Source organism: Chenopodium album, chromosome 7 (genome assembly GCF_948465745.1).
Source record: "Chenopodium album chromosome 7, dcCheAlbu1.1, whole genome shotgun sequence".
NCBI classification, from domain to species: domain Eukaryota; kingdom Viridiplantae; phylum Streptophyta; class Magnoliopsida; order Caryophyllales; family Amaranthaceae; genus Chenopodium; species Chenopodium album.
The window spans coordinates 6,866,597-6,882,075 of NC_137840.1; the positions used below are offsets into that span (position 1 = coordinate 6,866,597).

The 15,479-nt window shown below is 35.4% G+C and overlaps 1 protein-coding gene across 1 annotated transcript; it reads left to right on the plus strand.

Moving 5' to 3' along the window:
• The first annotated feature begins 287 nt into the window (after window positions 1-287).
• LOC145640860 (vacuolar protein sorting-associated protein 35B-like) lies at window positions 288-14,979 on the plus strand. The gene is made up of 22 exons (XM_081692095.1): window positions 288-540; window positions 633-729; window positions 809-932; window positions 1,908-2,093; window positions 2,641-2,728; window positions 2,920-2,976; window positions 3,080-3,169; window positions 3,258-3,380; window positions 4,201-4,275; window positions 4,344-4,403; window positions 7,659-7,775; window positions 9,747-9,986; window positions 10,055-10,120; window positions 12,281-12,370; window positions 12,522-12,611; window positions 12,744-12,833; window positions 13,354-13,422; window positions 13,517-13,597; window positions 13,711-13,818; window positions 13,907-14,010; window positions 14,113-14,226; window positions 14,356-14,979. The coding sequence occupies exons 1-22, from the start codon at window positions 448-450 to the stop codon at window positions 14,564-14,566; spliced, it is 2,373 nt and encodes a 790-aa protein (XP_081548221.1). The 5' UTR covers window positions 288-447; the 3' UTR covers window positions 14,567-14,979.
• Window positions 14,980-15,479: the final 500 nt, after the last annotated feature.

A 15,479-nucleotide genomic window follows, 5' to 3' on the forward strand; every position in this document is an offset into this window, starting at 1 on the left:
TCGGGGGAGGGAGCTGGGTGGCTAACGGGAGGGGGCAAGGTTGGTTTCTTGGGTGGTTGATTTAATTTTGGTGGCTGAGAGGGAGGCTTGTATGGTGGCAAAGGAGGGAGTGGTGGCCGGAAGGTGGTAATGAGGTAACGGAATTATAAACGGATTTCGTTCAGTGGTAGCAAAATTTAAAAAAAGGGCATATATTAGGTAGTAAAATAAAATAAAAGTTTTAATGGGTAGCAAAAGTGGATTCAACCTATTCGACAGGTAGCAAAAGTCAAAATTTTCTTAAAAAAAAAAAATTGTAAAAGGAGCAATAGTAGTTTTGATCATTCTCCACAACAGTGACTCCGTCTCCCTGAAACCCCAAGTAACATTATCAATCTTCATCTTTCAAACACAACCAACTCCTTTTCTCTCCTCAGCTGACCTGTTTCTGCCCAATTCACAGAGAAAATGATAGTCGAAGGAATCGAAGACGAAGAAAAATGGCTTGCAGAAGGAATCGCCGCTGTTCAACAGAACGCCTTCTTCATGCTTCGTGCTGTGGTAATTTCCTCGCTTTTCTACTGGATCAGATTCAAAGCATTTCAATTTTTCTTCTTAATTTTGATTAATTTTGGTTCTAAATCCAATTTTAGGATTCAGATAATCTCAGAGAAGCTCTCAAGTACTCCGCTCAAATGCTTTCGGAGCTCCGAACCTCTAAACTTTCTCCTCACAAGTATTTCGAACTCTGTGAGTAATCTATTGTTTGTATGAATTTTTGCAGATTTTTTTAATTTTTTTCTGATTTTTAAAATTGTGTTTTTGGAAGATATGCGTGCTTTCGACGAATTGAGGAAGCTGGAAATGTTCTTCAAAGATGAGAGCAGGCATGGTCTTTCAGTTTCTGATCTCTATGAACTTGTTCAGCATGCTGGCAATGTGTTACCGAGGCTGTAAGTCTTAATCTATGAACACATTTTTCGTAATTGTGTATTGAATTTTGCTATTGGAGAAATGCTATTGAGATTTTAACAATTATACGGTTGATCATGGAGTGAATTTGATTTGACTTTCAAATTTTCGCCGTCTTTTGATGCATTAGGATGATGTAGTTACTGATTGTTCAAATCCTGAATTATTGATATTCAAACTCTAGAGAGATATTGAAACTGAGAATGAGTGAAATGAAACAAAGTTAGTAATTAAGTTGAAGAATGTTTTATGCTGCGGTTTTCGAAACTAGCCAGTTCTATATGAGGTAAATTTATCTTCGTGTTTAGATTGGCGGAATTGTATTTATGTGCTTCTGTTAACAGTCTTTTGGCTTGTTTTACATGACACAATGCTTATCAATGTGATGGTTTTAAGCTGTTTATATCTAACATAGGCAGTGTGTACATGTTTTCTAATGTTCTGTCATTCTTGTAGAGGTTGTCATGCTATTTTTGAAGCATTGCCTTGTACGCCAAGCAGTATATTATTATGCTATCAATTTAGAAACTTTCTACATTTGATTTGTGTTTCTAATAATAATAAAAAAAAAAACTCAGTAAGTTTCTTTGTCTTTGTAATGGTGTGGTTTCTTTGAACTAATTTGAAGAAACTATTCACTTGTTTCTAGTGGGCAACTTTCTCAAATTCTTTGAATTGAAATTTAAACCCAGCTGTACTGCTCTAAGTGCTTATATCAGGTTGGGTTCTTCGAACTAAATTTAAAAATTAAATTCCATAGTGATGACGGTTTAAGCTGGGCTGCTTTAAGTGCTTATTTCAGTCTCTAGCTTGTGCTTTATACAATTGCTGACCATTGCATTGGAAACTTTAGCTGCATATTGGCATTTACACTGATGCTCGATTAGAATTTATTTTGTTTTCTATTTTTGTTTTAATGTTGGAGTAATATTGGGAATTTGATTTCAAATTACCAGGTACCTGCTTTGTACTGTGGGTTCTGTTTACCTCAAATCGAACGAGGCTTCCTGTAAAGATCTTCTGAAAGACCTTGTTGAGATGTGTCGTTCTGTTCAACATCCTATTCGTGGTCTTTTCTTGAGGAGCTACCTTTGTCAAGTCACAAGAGACAAGCTTCCTGATATTGGTTCTGAGAATGAAGGGTTGGGTGTCTGTTTACTCTCTTGTTTAAATACAATATATTTGCAAACAGCTTGTTCTTTTAAGGAGGTAGCTTTGCCTGAGAATGATGAAGTAGATAATATGTTTTTGTAAATTAGTTTCTTGAGAACCTTTGTTTGTCAAGCCACTAGAGACAATTTTCTAGTCTTATCATACACCCATGACTAATTCTGCATGTTTCTCAAACAGCTACACAGTAGTAGAATAATCATTAATTTTCTTAATGTACACTTGTATTGTGAAGCTGTCTATGGCTCACTAGTGTGCTAAGGAGGAACATGATTTTGATTTTACTTCATCTTTGGATGAATAATTGACCGTGTCATCTTTTGATTTTGTTGTCTCATCAACTCTGTAGCAAGGCCTTTTATCCACCTCTTCCTCTTATTGGCTATAATCCCTCCTGTAGATCCAACAGTGGGCTGACCTATGAGTCTGTCTTCACCGTTTTTTTTTTTTTTTATTTTATTTTTTTTTATTTTTTTTTATTACTGGAAACTACTTTAACTCTCACATATTTTATTTCAGAGTTGGAGATTCAGTGATGGATGCTGTGGATTTTGTGCTGCAAAACTTCACAGAGATGAATAAACTTTGGGTTCGTTTGCAGCATCAGGTTTGTTTATCCATGACTGCATATGCTAGTATTATGCTATGCGTGGCACCACTGTACTTGCATGCCATAAAGGTAAGAATGTCTCATAAGGACATGATGTTTGGCCATGCAGGTGTTTTGGTGCTTCTAAATGATTCATGTTCTTTCATGATCCTGAGTTGAGCACTTCAATCAAGCTTTCTGGTCTGCAGGGGTCTGCTCGGGTAAAAGAGAAACGAGAAAAGGAGAGGAATGAGCTTCGTGATCTTGTAATCTTATTTTCCTGAAGTGAGTTCTTCTTGGATTTAGTATTATGTACCTCAGCTATTGATGCGATTTTTTTTTTTTTTTTTTTACCTGATAATTGACTAGGTTGGGAAGAATTTGCATATACTAAGTCAAATAGAGGGTGTTGATCTTGAATTGTACAGAGATACTGTTCTGCCCAGAATCCTAGAGCAGGTTAGAACATGGTGTTCTCCTTAATTGTCATTTTCTATAATGCTATATTAGCTATCCTCTCAAATTTTCTGTACAAATCATGTTATAGGTTGTAAATTCTAAAGATGAGCTTGCACAACATTACTTGATGGACTGTATAATCCAAGTTTTTCCGGATGAGTATCACTTGCAAACGCTTGATGTATTATTAGCTGCTTGTCCTCAACTCCAGGTAGTAATTTAATATGCCTGCCCAATATAGTTTATTCTGATCCTCATTCCCTATCCCCAGGATGTGTTCTATTGTTCTGTATCTGGAAGCACACTTTGTTCTTTTTGTGTAATTTGTTTTGCTTGTTTGGAACAATCCTCAACGAATCAACATTTCATCTTCAACTAAAACCAAGGAAAGATGGCTAAGGCCTTATGCTTTGAAGGTTTTTAAGACCTTTGGCTTGGAAACATCTAGATACAAGTCATAAAACTCATTCAAGTAATTTATACTCCAGAGCAGGAGAGAAAAGTAACAATATCAAAACAACAGTAACGCTTTAAGGTTTTTTTTTTTTTTTTTTTTTTTTTTAGAAATAGGTCCAAGTAAGATGCAGCAAACAGACCTAGCAGTCACTCAAGAGGCTGGGTTGAAGACAGGGATGCTCATGAATAATTCCTGATATATTATTGTTTTTCAATATATTCAAAAGTTACATTCTTCTTCATGGAAGACAAAGAGAACTTCCTGGAAAAAATTTTACACACTAGTTCCAAGCTCAAGAAAACTATACTACCATCATTGTTTGGAGTGTAAACTCTGTTCTAACCTCAAATGTCTTCCTTGTTAAATCTTGCTGGCCCAAACACTTTTAAGTGAAGTTTGTTGACTTCTTTGTGTAGGGCCTAGGGGTGTTTGAAGGGTTAAGGAATATGATTGAGATTTTGTTAATGTATTACATGATTTGAAAAAATGATAGTGGTTTCTTATTAGTTGCTTTCATTAAAGTTTCTATCTAAATGACACTTCAGCACTTCCTTACAAAGTGTTTCATTTTCAGCCAACAGTTGACATCAAAACTGTGCTATCTCAACTAATGGAGAGACTTTCAAACTATGCCGCATCAAGTATAGAAGTAAGTTATCACTGTCTTACCTCATTGTTTTTGATGCTGTCAGCTTGTTGACTATAAGTATTGTGCAGGTATTACCTGAATTCCTGCAAGTGGAAGCTTTTGCTAAATTAAACAATGCCATTGGAAAGGTAGACACTGAATTTTATTTCCTCATCCAGATGTGCTGTGGTGTGGCTTTTTTTTTTTTTTTTTTTTTTTTTTTTTTTTTTTTTTTTTGCATGTGTGCTTTATTTATTTACTTAGTCAAGTGATTTAATGTTTAAATTGCTGCTACGAGCTGACTTGAGAAAAAGGGATAGGCTAGTAGAATGCTGCTTGCAATGTAACTAATAAGTCTATATGTTGATTGCAGTTGGAATATAATAATTTAGTGTTTTTGAAATACAAACTTACAAAGCACCTTTAGTGTTGTGACTAGAAAGCCTATTTTTTTTTTTAAAAAAAAAAAATTATTGCTACTTTTTATATGGTCAAGCTGACTTGTTTCCCCAGTCTTATCTTGTAGTGGTCTAGCAACTTTTAGAGGCATAAGTGACCAGTGGCGGATCCACGTTGATGCCCCCGGGGGGGGGGGGGGGGGGGCACGTGCTACCCCCACAAAAAAAAAAAAAAAAAAAAAAAAAAACCTGGAAAAGCATCCCTTATATCTGTATATATATCATAATTTGTAGTATTGTTAAATGACTCCAGCATTGCTTCAGTGGTTAGGGAGTTGGATTGATGAACAATCTTTGTTCCTGAAGTTCAGGGTTCGAGACCCCATAGCATCAATTTTTTTTTTGCTTTGAACCCAATTGAATTTTCATTTTCCTCCTACTACGTATTTAATTAACACAAGGATAAGCTATTACTATCTTTTCATAATATTTTTTTTTTTTTTCATTTTCACACTTTTTATAAACAGTCCTTGTTAATATGAAATACTCTCTCTGTTATATTTTATAACATTCTTCTCATTTTCATTACATAATATTTATTGCATTTATTTGGCCATTATTAAATCTTATTTATAATCGTATAAAAATTTACACTGAAATAAATATAAAAAATCATACTCCAACTGTGTTTAAATAAATGAAACGTTTTGACTTTTTGTACAATTTATCTAATTCACTTTAGCTAATATTTGTGATTTTTACATAACAATAAATATATTCATGTGGGTACTTGTTGGAATCGTCAAATTTATTACTTTAATATTCAATTATTATAAGATTAATTATTAAAGATATTTTCAGTCAAAGTTTTACGTTAGCATATGTGCACAAGGAAAAATTTATACCAAAGTTTTCGCTATAAATTCATATGTAACTTTGACAAAATAAAAAATAAACAGGTAGAAAGTTTATAATATTATAATCGATATCCACAATATAATTGAACTTGTCAATATAAATGTCTAAATTTGATTGTTAATTATTATACGACTACACAATGCATTATATCCATGTTTGGCTGATTATATATTATGATACGTTACAACAATGTTATACTTTTTTTTTTTATTATTATTGTCTAGTGCTACCCCTAGTTCGGATTCCTGGATCCGCCACTGTAAGTGACCCAGGATTGTGCAATGTGTGGCAGGAAGAATCCAACTATCCAAGTTTGCTTGATCTAGATAGCTGATGAGACAAAAAGTGGATTGTGTCTTTAGGGTGGGTAGGCCAACAAATGACATCACTGCTCTGTGGGTGTATGGCAGAAATTGAGAATTGTTGGTTAGGGGAGATAGTGAGTGTTGCTGGCACTAGGGAAGGATTGAAGGGGTATCAGGTTTGGGTGTTGGTGCTCGTGGGTTTAGGGCCAAGAAAGGCGAGATAGAGAGGCTGGGACTGATGGGATTTTTCCTTCTTGGTGGATGAGAGAAAAGGCTAACTAGTGGTCGCTAGTGAAGCTTGTGTGGCGCTGGCCGCACAACATGTCAAGGAATTGAGAGGTGGGGATAAAAGTTGTTATGAATTTGAATTTTTGGGTACCTGATTGGTTTAAAATGAGTAACGTCATCCAAGTATAGGGTTAATGCCCTTAATGGAAAAACAATGCCTAAGTAAGCTGCTTAAGACCAGCACATCACTTACTGAGTTACTGGCTACTACTGAGTTGCTCTGTTGATAGAGGCTTCACTCCATAGCAAAGTTTGTCTGAAACTTTTGATGCCATTTTGCTTAGAACTCTTAATATGTGAAATAAGGAACTTACTTTGAGGTGGAGCAAGATGGAGTATAAATTGGAGTAATGCTGAAAGTTTTCATGTTTGTTTTTCAACACCCCCCCCCCCCCTTTCTTTTCGGACTCCTTCCTTTGTTTTTCCTCACTCTATTTTTTTTGTTGGGTGGGAGTAAGGTAAGGATCAAGAATTGTTGGTCATTATAAGAACCTAGTCCTTCAGGATAACCTAGATATATAATTTTGCTGCATGCTCTCTTCACATAAAAATTATATATGGGGGATGAAGGCACCAGAGTGAGTAGAGGCGGCCCTCGCCGACATAGATCTGGGAATTTCTTCCTACATACTAATGGAAGATTATGGACAGACTTTTACTAGGGTATCTAACAAGTTAGTCAGTGAATTCATAGAAGATCATTCTTTTAGGATAAATGTTGCTGACAATCCTTGGTACAACTCTCAGTATCATGTTGATGGACAATTGGACATCCTTTTTGGGGGTATGTTAAACCTAAACCTGTAAAATTCTCTATCACTATGTTTGGTTAGCATCTTAGCAATAGTGAAGGAAAGGGGGAAAGAGAAAGAGGGAAGAGAAAGGGAGGTAAGGTAAGGGAAAGAGAGCTCTTTCAAATGTCTCCAACAATTGAGGGGTCTGTTTTCCTTAAAGGGGGAAGAAAATGGATCCCTCCATGTCCTTTCCCTACCTTTCCTGATGTCTTATTCAAACCCTCCAGATGCCCTATAAAAATATTGTTTATCTAGATAACTGACTATTTGTTAACGCTTGCTAAATATATTATGTTGCTCTTTTATACTACATGCCACTTTTGGTGTTAGGTACTTTCTCTCTTGGGCGTGTCTTACTTGAATTCATGTGCGCATCTAACAATACAGGCTCTACCCTTTGGAACATCAAAAGCCTAGGGAACATATCTCTTATTGTTTTGATTTTTCTGCTCCTTTGCTTGGATTTTTCATAGGGTATGTTTGTGTGCTGAGGTGAAGGGCTTGGTTTAGAATGGTAGCTTACTTTTTTGTTTTCATCTTCTCTCTTTCCTTCACATCTTTCATTGTGTAATTTTATTTCTTTCGTGGGGTTGTCTTTCATCACAATCTGGATTCATAATGCTGTTGTAAAGGTTCTCTATTTATTTTACTTCAAAGTATCTTGAAAATTTGATATACTGCGTATATTATTTCACTTTCAGATTATCGAGGCACAGATTGACATGCCAATTGTTGGGGCCATCACTCTATACACCTCTCTTCTTATGTTCACTCTCCGTGTTCACCCTGATCGCCTGGATTACGTGGATCTAGTTCTGGTATGTTTTGTATGTTTAAACAAAGAAACCTTTTGTTTTCTTCGGAGTAACTGATTGTGCTTGTGCCAATGTAATATGCATTCATAATTTTCTGGTTATTGATTTAATGCATAGGCCCTTAGGTTTGCATTTTGATGTTCCCACTTGAAATGTATCATACTTCCTCTGTTCCACAAATATTGCAACAAGGATGAAATTATGCATCCCAAAGCACATTTTATATGTTAAATATCTGTAATTGTATAAGAGTAAAAATTATAAAAAGGTGATATTGTGAAAGTATTTTATGAGACGAATCTAACAAGACCCCACATTACTATATTTTACTTTACATATAAATCATAATTTAAGCTTGGTTTTAAAAAGCGCCCCTCACTCCCAGGCTCTGGGAAATGGGCTTTAGCTAGGCGAGGCTCAGTCACCTACAGAAGGCGCTCGCCTCGTGCGCCTCAACGTGCCTTTGGTAAGGCGCGCCTTTGCGCCTCTAAGGAAAATAACTAAGATTTAAGCTATAAATTGAAGAATGATGGACATTTTTTTCAAATTCAGACTACCTTAGCTTTAAATATATCATTATTTAATTTATTATGAATTTTTTTAATTGGTATTAAGTACTATCAAAGTAAAAATAATTTGAAATAAATATATAAATACATGCGCCTTTCGCCTCGCGCCTAGGCTACAAGGACCATTTGTGCCTTGGTGAGCCTTGCACCTTTTAAAACTAAGAATTTAAGGTTAAACAAACATGATGAATAGTACAAAAGTCCAGTTGTTGCAATCTTTCTATAACGGAGGAAGTAGAATTTAAAAAGTGTGACTTTTGAAGTATTACTTGCTTAACTCATGATCTGATGTATGTCCTCCATTTCAGTTTAGTTGACACATTTCCTTGGGCACGTTTGCCAACACATGATATCAAACATCATATCTTTGATTATTAATAAGAAAAAAAAAATATAAAGAGATAATATTTGGAAAGATACATTGGAATGAATGTAGAACTATCCCTGTTTTTTGTCAAGTATGAATCACAAAAGAAAATCAAAGTTATGTGAATACTTCCCTGAGTCTACTTATCAACTAATATGAAACAGAAGAAGTAGCTTTAAGTCAACAGCTAATCTAGAATTCCGTCAACAACGTGTAATAGACTCATGCTTGCTGGACTATCAGGCACACCATTAACGCAGAATACAAAGGGAAAAGATCGAATCTTTGATTGAAAATGTTGAAAAGCAGGGATTTGTACAAGCTGGCTACTTTAGGATGCCAATCTCTATTAGTGACTTTAGGTCACCACTCTCAATATAATGACTTGAGGTCACCACTCTTGAAATAGTAACTTGAGGTCATAACTCTCTAAGGATTTTCTCCAAAATTCTGCCTACGGTTTTCTTTTCCCTCCCTCTCAGTTTATACTAAGGACTAGAGGTGGTTATTGGGTAGGGTAGCCCAATGATAATAGGGTCAGGGCCAAGCTTAAAGGGCTTTTTATGGACAGGGCCTTTAACGGACATGACCCTTATTGGACATGGTCAATATAGGGTCATAATGTTTTTCCAATCTAATTGATAAAGAAGATAGATAATGTAAAAATAATTACATACATAAATTTATATTCATATATACTTAATAATGGCTTTGTCCAATATTTTTTTTAATTGATATTTTGTAGGCCCGCCCATTATCGACCCACTATTGACCCTCGACCCGCATTGGCCCAACCCAATGTTGACCCTATAAAATGTGACCCTCTTTGACCCGACCCGCACCGACCCTGACCCGACCCTCCCAATAACCAGGTCTACTAAGGACTATTGTCCTAGTAAAGTAATGATATTAGACTACCCATATTGCCCCTCCTTAGTTTGGTCCATTACACTACATAAACACATTGGACCTCTTTGTGTGCAGCTTTACTTTTGTTAATCAATCAGTGATCAATCTGATCAAGTTGTTTCTATGCAGGGTGCATGTGTCAGGAAACTTTCAGGGAAGCCAAAGCTTGAAGACAGCCGAGCAACGAAGCAGATTATTGCACTATTAAGTGCTCCACTGGACAAGTATAATGATGCAGTTACAGCACTTACACTTTCTAATTATCCCCGCATCATGGACTACCTTGATAATGACACCAACAAAATTATGGCAATGGTTATCATACAAAACATCTTAAAGAACTACACTTGCATTTCCACTGCTGACCAGGTATGATCCTCTGCTCTTCTCATCAATGATCAGTATAATTTCTAGATTTGAGGTTCATTCTTTTGCAGGTAGAGGCACTATTTGAGTTGATCAAGGGACTTATCAAAGATATAGATGGAATCTCAGTGGATGAGGTTAGATTTCTTTATCTCCCTATTTTCTCTTTCAGTAAAAGTATAAAATCACATATATCTAACTTGATAATCTTTACAAAGGTCTTGGGCATACGAGGTAACTCTAAACTGGCATCCACGCTTTCATTTGGTATTCAACCTAAACACCTGACTTGTGCACTATTGTTTTAAAACCAAACCTATGAGTATACCTTAAATCATGTTCTATATCTGCTCCGAAGTTGCGTACTGATCCAAATGTACCTGCTTTTTAAGGCTTCACTTTCTAGCTTGTTAAGGTGCTCTCAATCTAAAGATTACTTTCTTGTTTTTTGCACTTGGTAAACCATTGACTCACTCTTCATAACTTCTGCTAATTACATCAAGTTAAATTTAAACCTTGACATTCTAGAACAGTGTAGAAACTACAATTTTGAGGTTCAGTATACTAGCAATGGATGAGCAATATCCTCATCTGCAAGGTTAGTCTATTACAAAAACTAACTAGTGTACCAGTGTAATTTGGGCTGGTGACACCCATGCTCAATCAAATAGTCCAATCAATCTTTTCTCCACTGCATTTATTATTAGCCTCGTAGGTGATACCAGACATCTATGTTCTGAGCTGAAAATTTCTCATCGGGACTGATTTGTTGCACCCACTTATCAGAATTGGAATGAGAGATCTTAGTTGTATAAAATTCTTGTTTGACCTCTCAAATCCAGACGTCAGAAGGTTTAGCAGAGACCTGAATATGCTCTACAGAGGATCTGTGGTATTCTTCATTACATAGAGTAGTCTTAATCAACTCTATTAATGCCTCATCTAAGCTACTTTATTTTGTCAAGCAGGATACAACTCCGTGTTTGATCTCCATCCTTGATTACTTAGTATTATGAAAGACACTTATTGTTTAGATATTAATTGCTAAAATCCTTACATAAATGTGTGTGCTGTGCAAGTTTTAGAATGGGAACATAAACTTTGTAAATAACTAAAGTTTTGAATAGAGGTACCCTCATAATGAATGTGAAAACACAGGTATCTATTAGGCATTTTATTGTAGACTGTAGAGGCTTTATTTTGAAAACTTTTTTCTTTTTAACCATAACTGTGATGACATTGAGATGTTGTGATATGAGAAGTTTTCCTGTTGAGATCAATTCTTTCTTTACAAAAATATCTAGCAATAATCTATTGAATTTCTAAGCATTAAAACTTACCATTTGGTATCACTGATTCACTTCTCTGCCGTGCTGGTGACTTTATAAGCCAGTATCTTCTTATGTTCCTCATTATGAGCTCAGTTTTCCATTGGAACAAGTGATGACATGATCTTTACTTGGTCTACCAAAGAGATACATTCTGTAAGGGTGGGATTTTATCTTTGTTCTCTCAGCTTGGCAGAACCATGCTTAAATAGAAGAGCATTCATTACCCCTAATTGAGCAGTATTATCTCCAGATGAAGTTTGTAAATTCTTAAGCTTGAAAATATGTTCTTAGCCAAGTTTTTGTAGAATTAGTCAACAACAGTGTAAAATATGTAATTAGCCAAGTGTAAAAAAAATCCCTCAAAAATTCCCAAGTTACCTTTTTTTTTGGTTAACTTTGCCACAGGCATTGTCAAAATCAACAGAGTGTAGCTGCTCCAAGGCTTCATTAACCTCTACTTTTTGTGGCAACAAGTCAACAGCCATCTCATATGCTAAGGGGTTGTTTAGGGAGATAAGCAGAAAGGAAGGCACTTGGGAACTTTAATTGGAGTTAGGTTCTCAGGCAGTCCCCCTGTAGGCTTGTTATAAATAAATCCAGTTGTCGTTAATAGTGATTAAAAGCGGTTAAGACTTAAGAGTTGATGTTGGAGGCTATGGTGGTTGTGGTGGAAGCCATGGTGAATTTCGTATTGAGGCCAGGGATTATACCCCAAAGTTAGTATAGACAGAGTTGGCTGTTGGACACTACAGAGGAAAGGGAATGAAATTAGTGAGCTAAACACTAGCTAAGAGAATCAGTCGATATATTCCCTTTTGTTTCATTATTCTCTAAAAATATATATATATAATCTATGTAATAATTAGGGCACCATTGATTTTTGGACAAAGTTACTTTTTCTCCTTATTTTAGGGTTTCATTCAAATGGCTAATATATGTTTTTCTTTCTTACTTTTCTGCCAATAGTTAGATGAAGAGGATTTCAGCGAAGAACAGAATTCTGTTGCGCGTCTTATCCACATGCTATATAATGATGACCCTGATGAGATGTTAAAGGTAATAAGTTCTTCATGGTTATTCACTCCGCCCCTCCAGAAGAAAAAGTGAAATGTGGTTATCTTTTGTAGCAGCTGTCTTCTCAGGCTTCATTGAATTCAAGCTCACTATTCATCAAAAAGACTTCTCATAAATTGTTTTTTTCTGTCAGATTATATGCACTGTGCAGAGACATATCATGACAGGAGGACAAAGGCGGTTACCCTTCACTGTTTCACCTCTTGTTTTTTCTGCACTCAAGGTTTTTATATATCTACTGTTTTGTTAATTTAATTTAATATAGTTATATATAGTTTTTGATATATCTGTATTTCTGTGTGTTGAATCTGAAGGATTAATTGTTATGCCATTATAATATATATTTTATGATCAGTTGGTCAGGCGGTTACAAGGTCAAGATGGTGAGGCAGATGGGGAAGAGGCACCTGCTTCGCCTAAAAAGATTTTCCGGTTAATGAATCAGGTATCTTTTTAGTAGCAACAGTTATGTAAATCAAAGGGGAAGACTAGGGGAGGATGAAGGTGATCATGACAAAAAACTGTCATTACCTATAGTGAGGGTATTAACTATTAAGTCCTAGGCCAAAAAAAAAAAAAATTAAAAAAAAAAATACACATTGGAACAGATGAGTAGAAAAAAGTAATACGGAGTATGTTTCTTTCTCCAACTTCAGTCGTCTCTCTTAATCATTTCATAATTGGCAGAACACAAATTAATATTTTTTGTAAAATAAAAAAGGTTATAAATTTTGTGCAGCTGAAAAACAAGTAGGCCAGCATCTTTTTTTTTTATTTTTTTATTTTTTGCATCTTATTTAGTGAATGCATATTATTTCATATCTAGAAAATTATTGTAATAAATACACAATAAAGGAATGATTTCCTACTTTTTGCATTACTGTCTTTTTGCCAGGATTTCTTACTTCATAATGGCAACGCTTTGGGTGATTTCTATGCTTTGATTTGTTATTTTATGGTTTCAGACTATAGAGGCTCTTTCATCTGTTCCATCCCCTGATCTTGCATTGAGGCTGTATTTGCAATGTGCTGAGGTGTGGTAACAGGCCATATTTATAGTTATGAGCTATCAAATTAACCATGGAAACATTTTTAACATGCATTTGACATTCTTTTTTGATACTATAGGCTGCCAGTGATTGTGACCTTGAGCCAATAGCATATGAATTTTTTACCCAAGCATTCATTCTCTATGAAGAAGACATTGCGGTGATTTTGTTTCTCCTTTTCCTTGTCATCTAAATTGTTTATTTACTTGGAGAATAAGAATTCCACGATTATTTCTAACTGTATACTCATAATATTTTCTGTTATTAATTTAGGACTCCAAAGCACAATTTACAGCTATCCATCTTATAATTGGTACTCTACAAAGGATGAATGTGTTTGGTGTGGAGAACAGAGATACTCTCACACACAAGGCAACAGGGGTACAACTCCTCTCCTAATGCACAAATCAATCTCTATGAAGCTGATTTTCTGTTTCCTCACAGCTGTTGGTTAATATTTTTATTTCAGTACTCTGCAAAACTTTTGAAGAAGGCCGATCAATGCAGAGCCGTTTATGCATGCTCTCATCTCTTTTGGGTGGATGATCAAGATGGTATCAAGGATGGAGAAAGGTACAACTCTTTTTCTTTGCTAAATGCCTACATGCCTTTTGAGTTTTCTCATCACATTTGAAATCTGTTTTTGTGCTAAGAGTTTATTTGTGATGATATTAGGGTCTTGCTATGCCTCAAGCGTTCTTTGCGGATTGCAAATGCTGCTCAACAGATGGCAAATGTGACACGTGGAAGTAGTGGACCAGTTACCTTGTTTGTTGAAATTCTGAACAAGTTAGTTGCTCTGAGAAAAATAATGCCATGCTATCTTATCATGCTTCTGTGGTCTTTGACTCCTCTTGTGCATTGCTCTACCTTTTTGCTTAATCTCTAGTTCTGATGTGTCAAATGTTACACGAATAGGTATCTCTACTTCTTCGAGAAGGGAAATCCAAAAGTTACAAGTTCAGCAATCCAAGGCCTTGTAGAGTTGATAAGAACTGAAATGCAAAGTGACACATCAACTCCCGACATAGCTGCCACTGCCTTTTTTAACAGCACTTTGCGGTATATCCAATTCCAGAAACAGAAAGGAGGTGTAATGGGTGAAAAGTACGAACCAGTTAAACTATGACTATGCACGTCTGATCCGTGTATGAAGGTCTAGTACTGTAGTTGTACTTTGCAAGCTCGTTAAGCCAAGTTCCAAGTAAATATAACCGTAATGGACAAGGATGTTGTGACAGCCTTTACGAAGATACTGCTTGCTGGATCAAGATGAAAATAGTTTTTTTTTTAGAATGTCAAAATTGTATGCTGTGCTCAAGTTGTATGTAGATCTTTTTTTTCTTTCTTTTATTCTTCTCTCTTTTAAAATGTATGAGTTGATTTCTTTTAACATAATAAGGCCCCTCAGAAGACTAGGAAGATGTTCAACTTCTGGGTAAGCATTTGTATAATAATATATAAAACGTTTGGAAACTTACTGATCGATTAATTGATTTCATTTCTCATTCAAATTCCTATAAATATTTTTTTTCCTTCAAATCCTTTCTTTCACATTTATTTGTAAATTCTGTCTGTAATCGGTTATAAATTCCTCATCTTGATCAGGTGGTGAATTATAATATAACTGGTAGGATGAAAATTATAAGTTGATATCGCGATCGGTTGAAACACAGGCTAGCAAAATGTGAACACAACATTAACATTAAAATCAACTTAATGTTTCAACGATTTTTGTGGTTCAGCAATGCATAGCTTTAGAACCCCTTAACTATCACCGGAGATAGGGAGGGGATGTGAGTGGATATGCCGATATGGTCACCTTCCCCTTCAGCCGCTAGTTGGAGGGAAGAATTCTGAAGGGTGGGCGTGGTGTTTGCACTTATAGTATACTCCCTCCATTTATTTATTTATTTTATATTTGCATTACTTGAAAATGCACAAAAAGTTTAGAAGAGTGATAGAATGGGTGAAGAAATTACGAGTATTATAATAAAGGTATTGAAAGAGAAGGTATGTGAAAGAAAAATAGATATTTTTAT

Bases quoted from the DNA above. Each gene is read 5' to 3' on its own strand.
- LOC145640860 (XM_081692095.1), top strand. From the start codon at position 448: ATGATAGTCGAAGGAATCGAAGACGAAGAAAAATGGCTTGCAGAAGGA. The intron at 3,381-4,200 runs GTAGTAATTTAA...TTTCATTTTCAG, and splicing joins CTGCTTGTCCTCAACTCCAG to CCAACAGTTGACATCAAAAC. The intron at 12,612-12,743 runs GTTTTTATATAT...TTTTATGATCAG, and splicing joins TTGTTTTTTCTGCACTCAAG to TTGGTCAGGCGGTTACAAGG.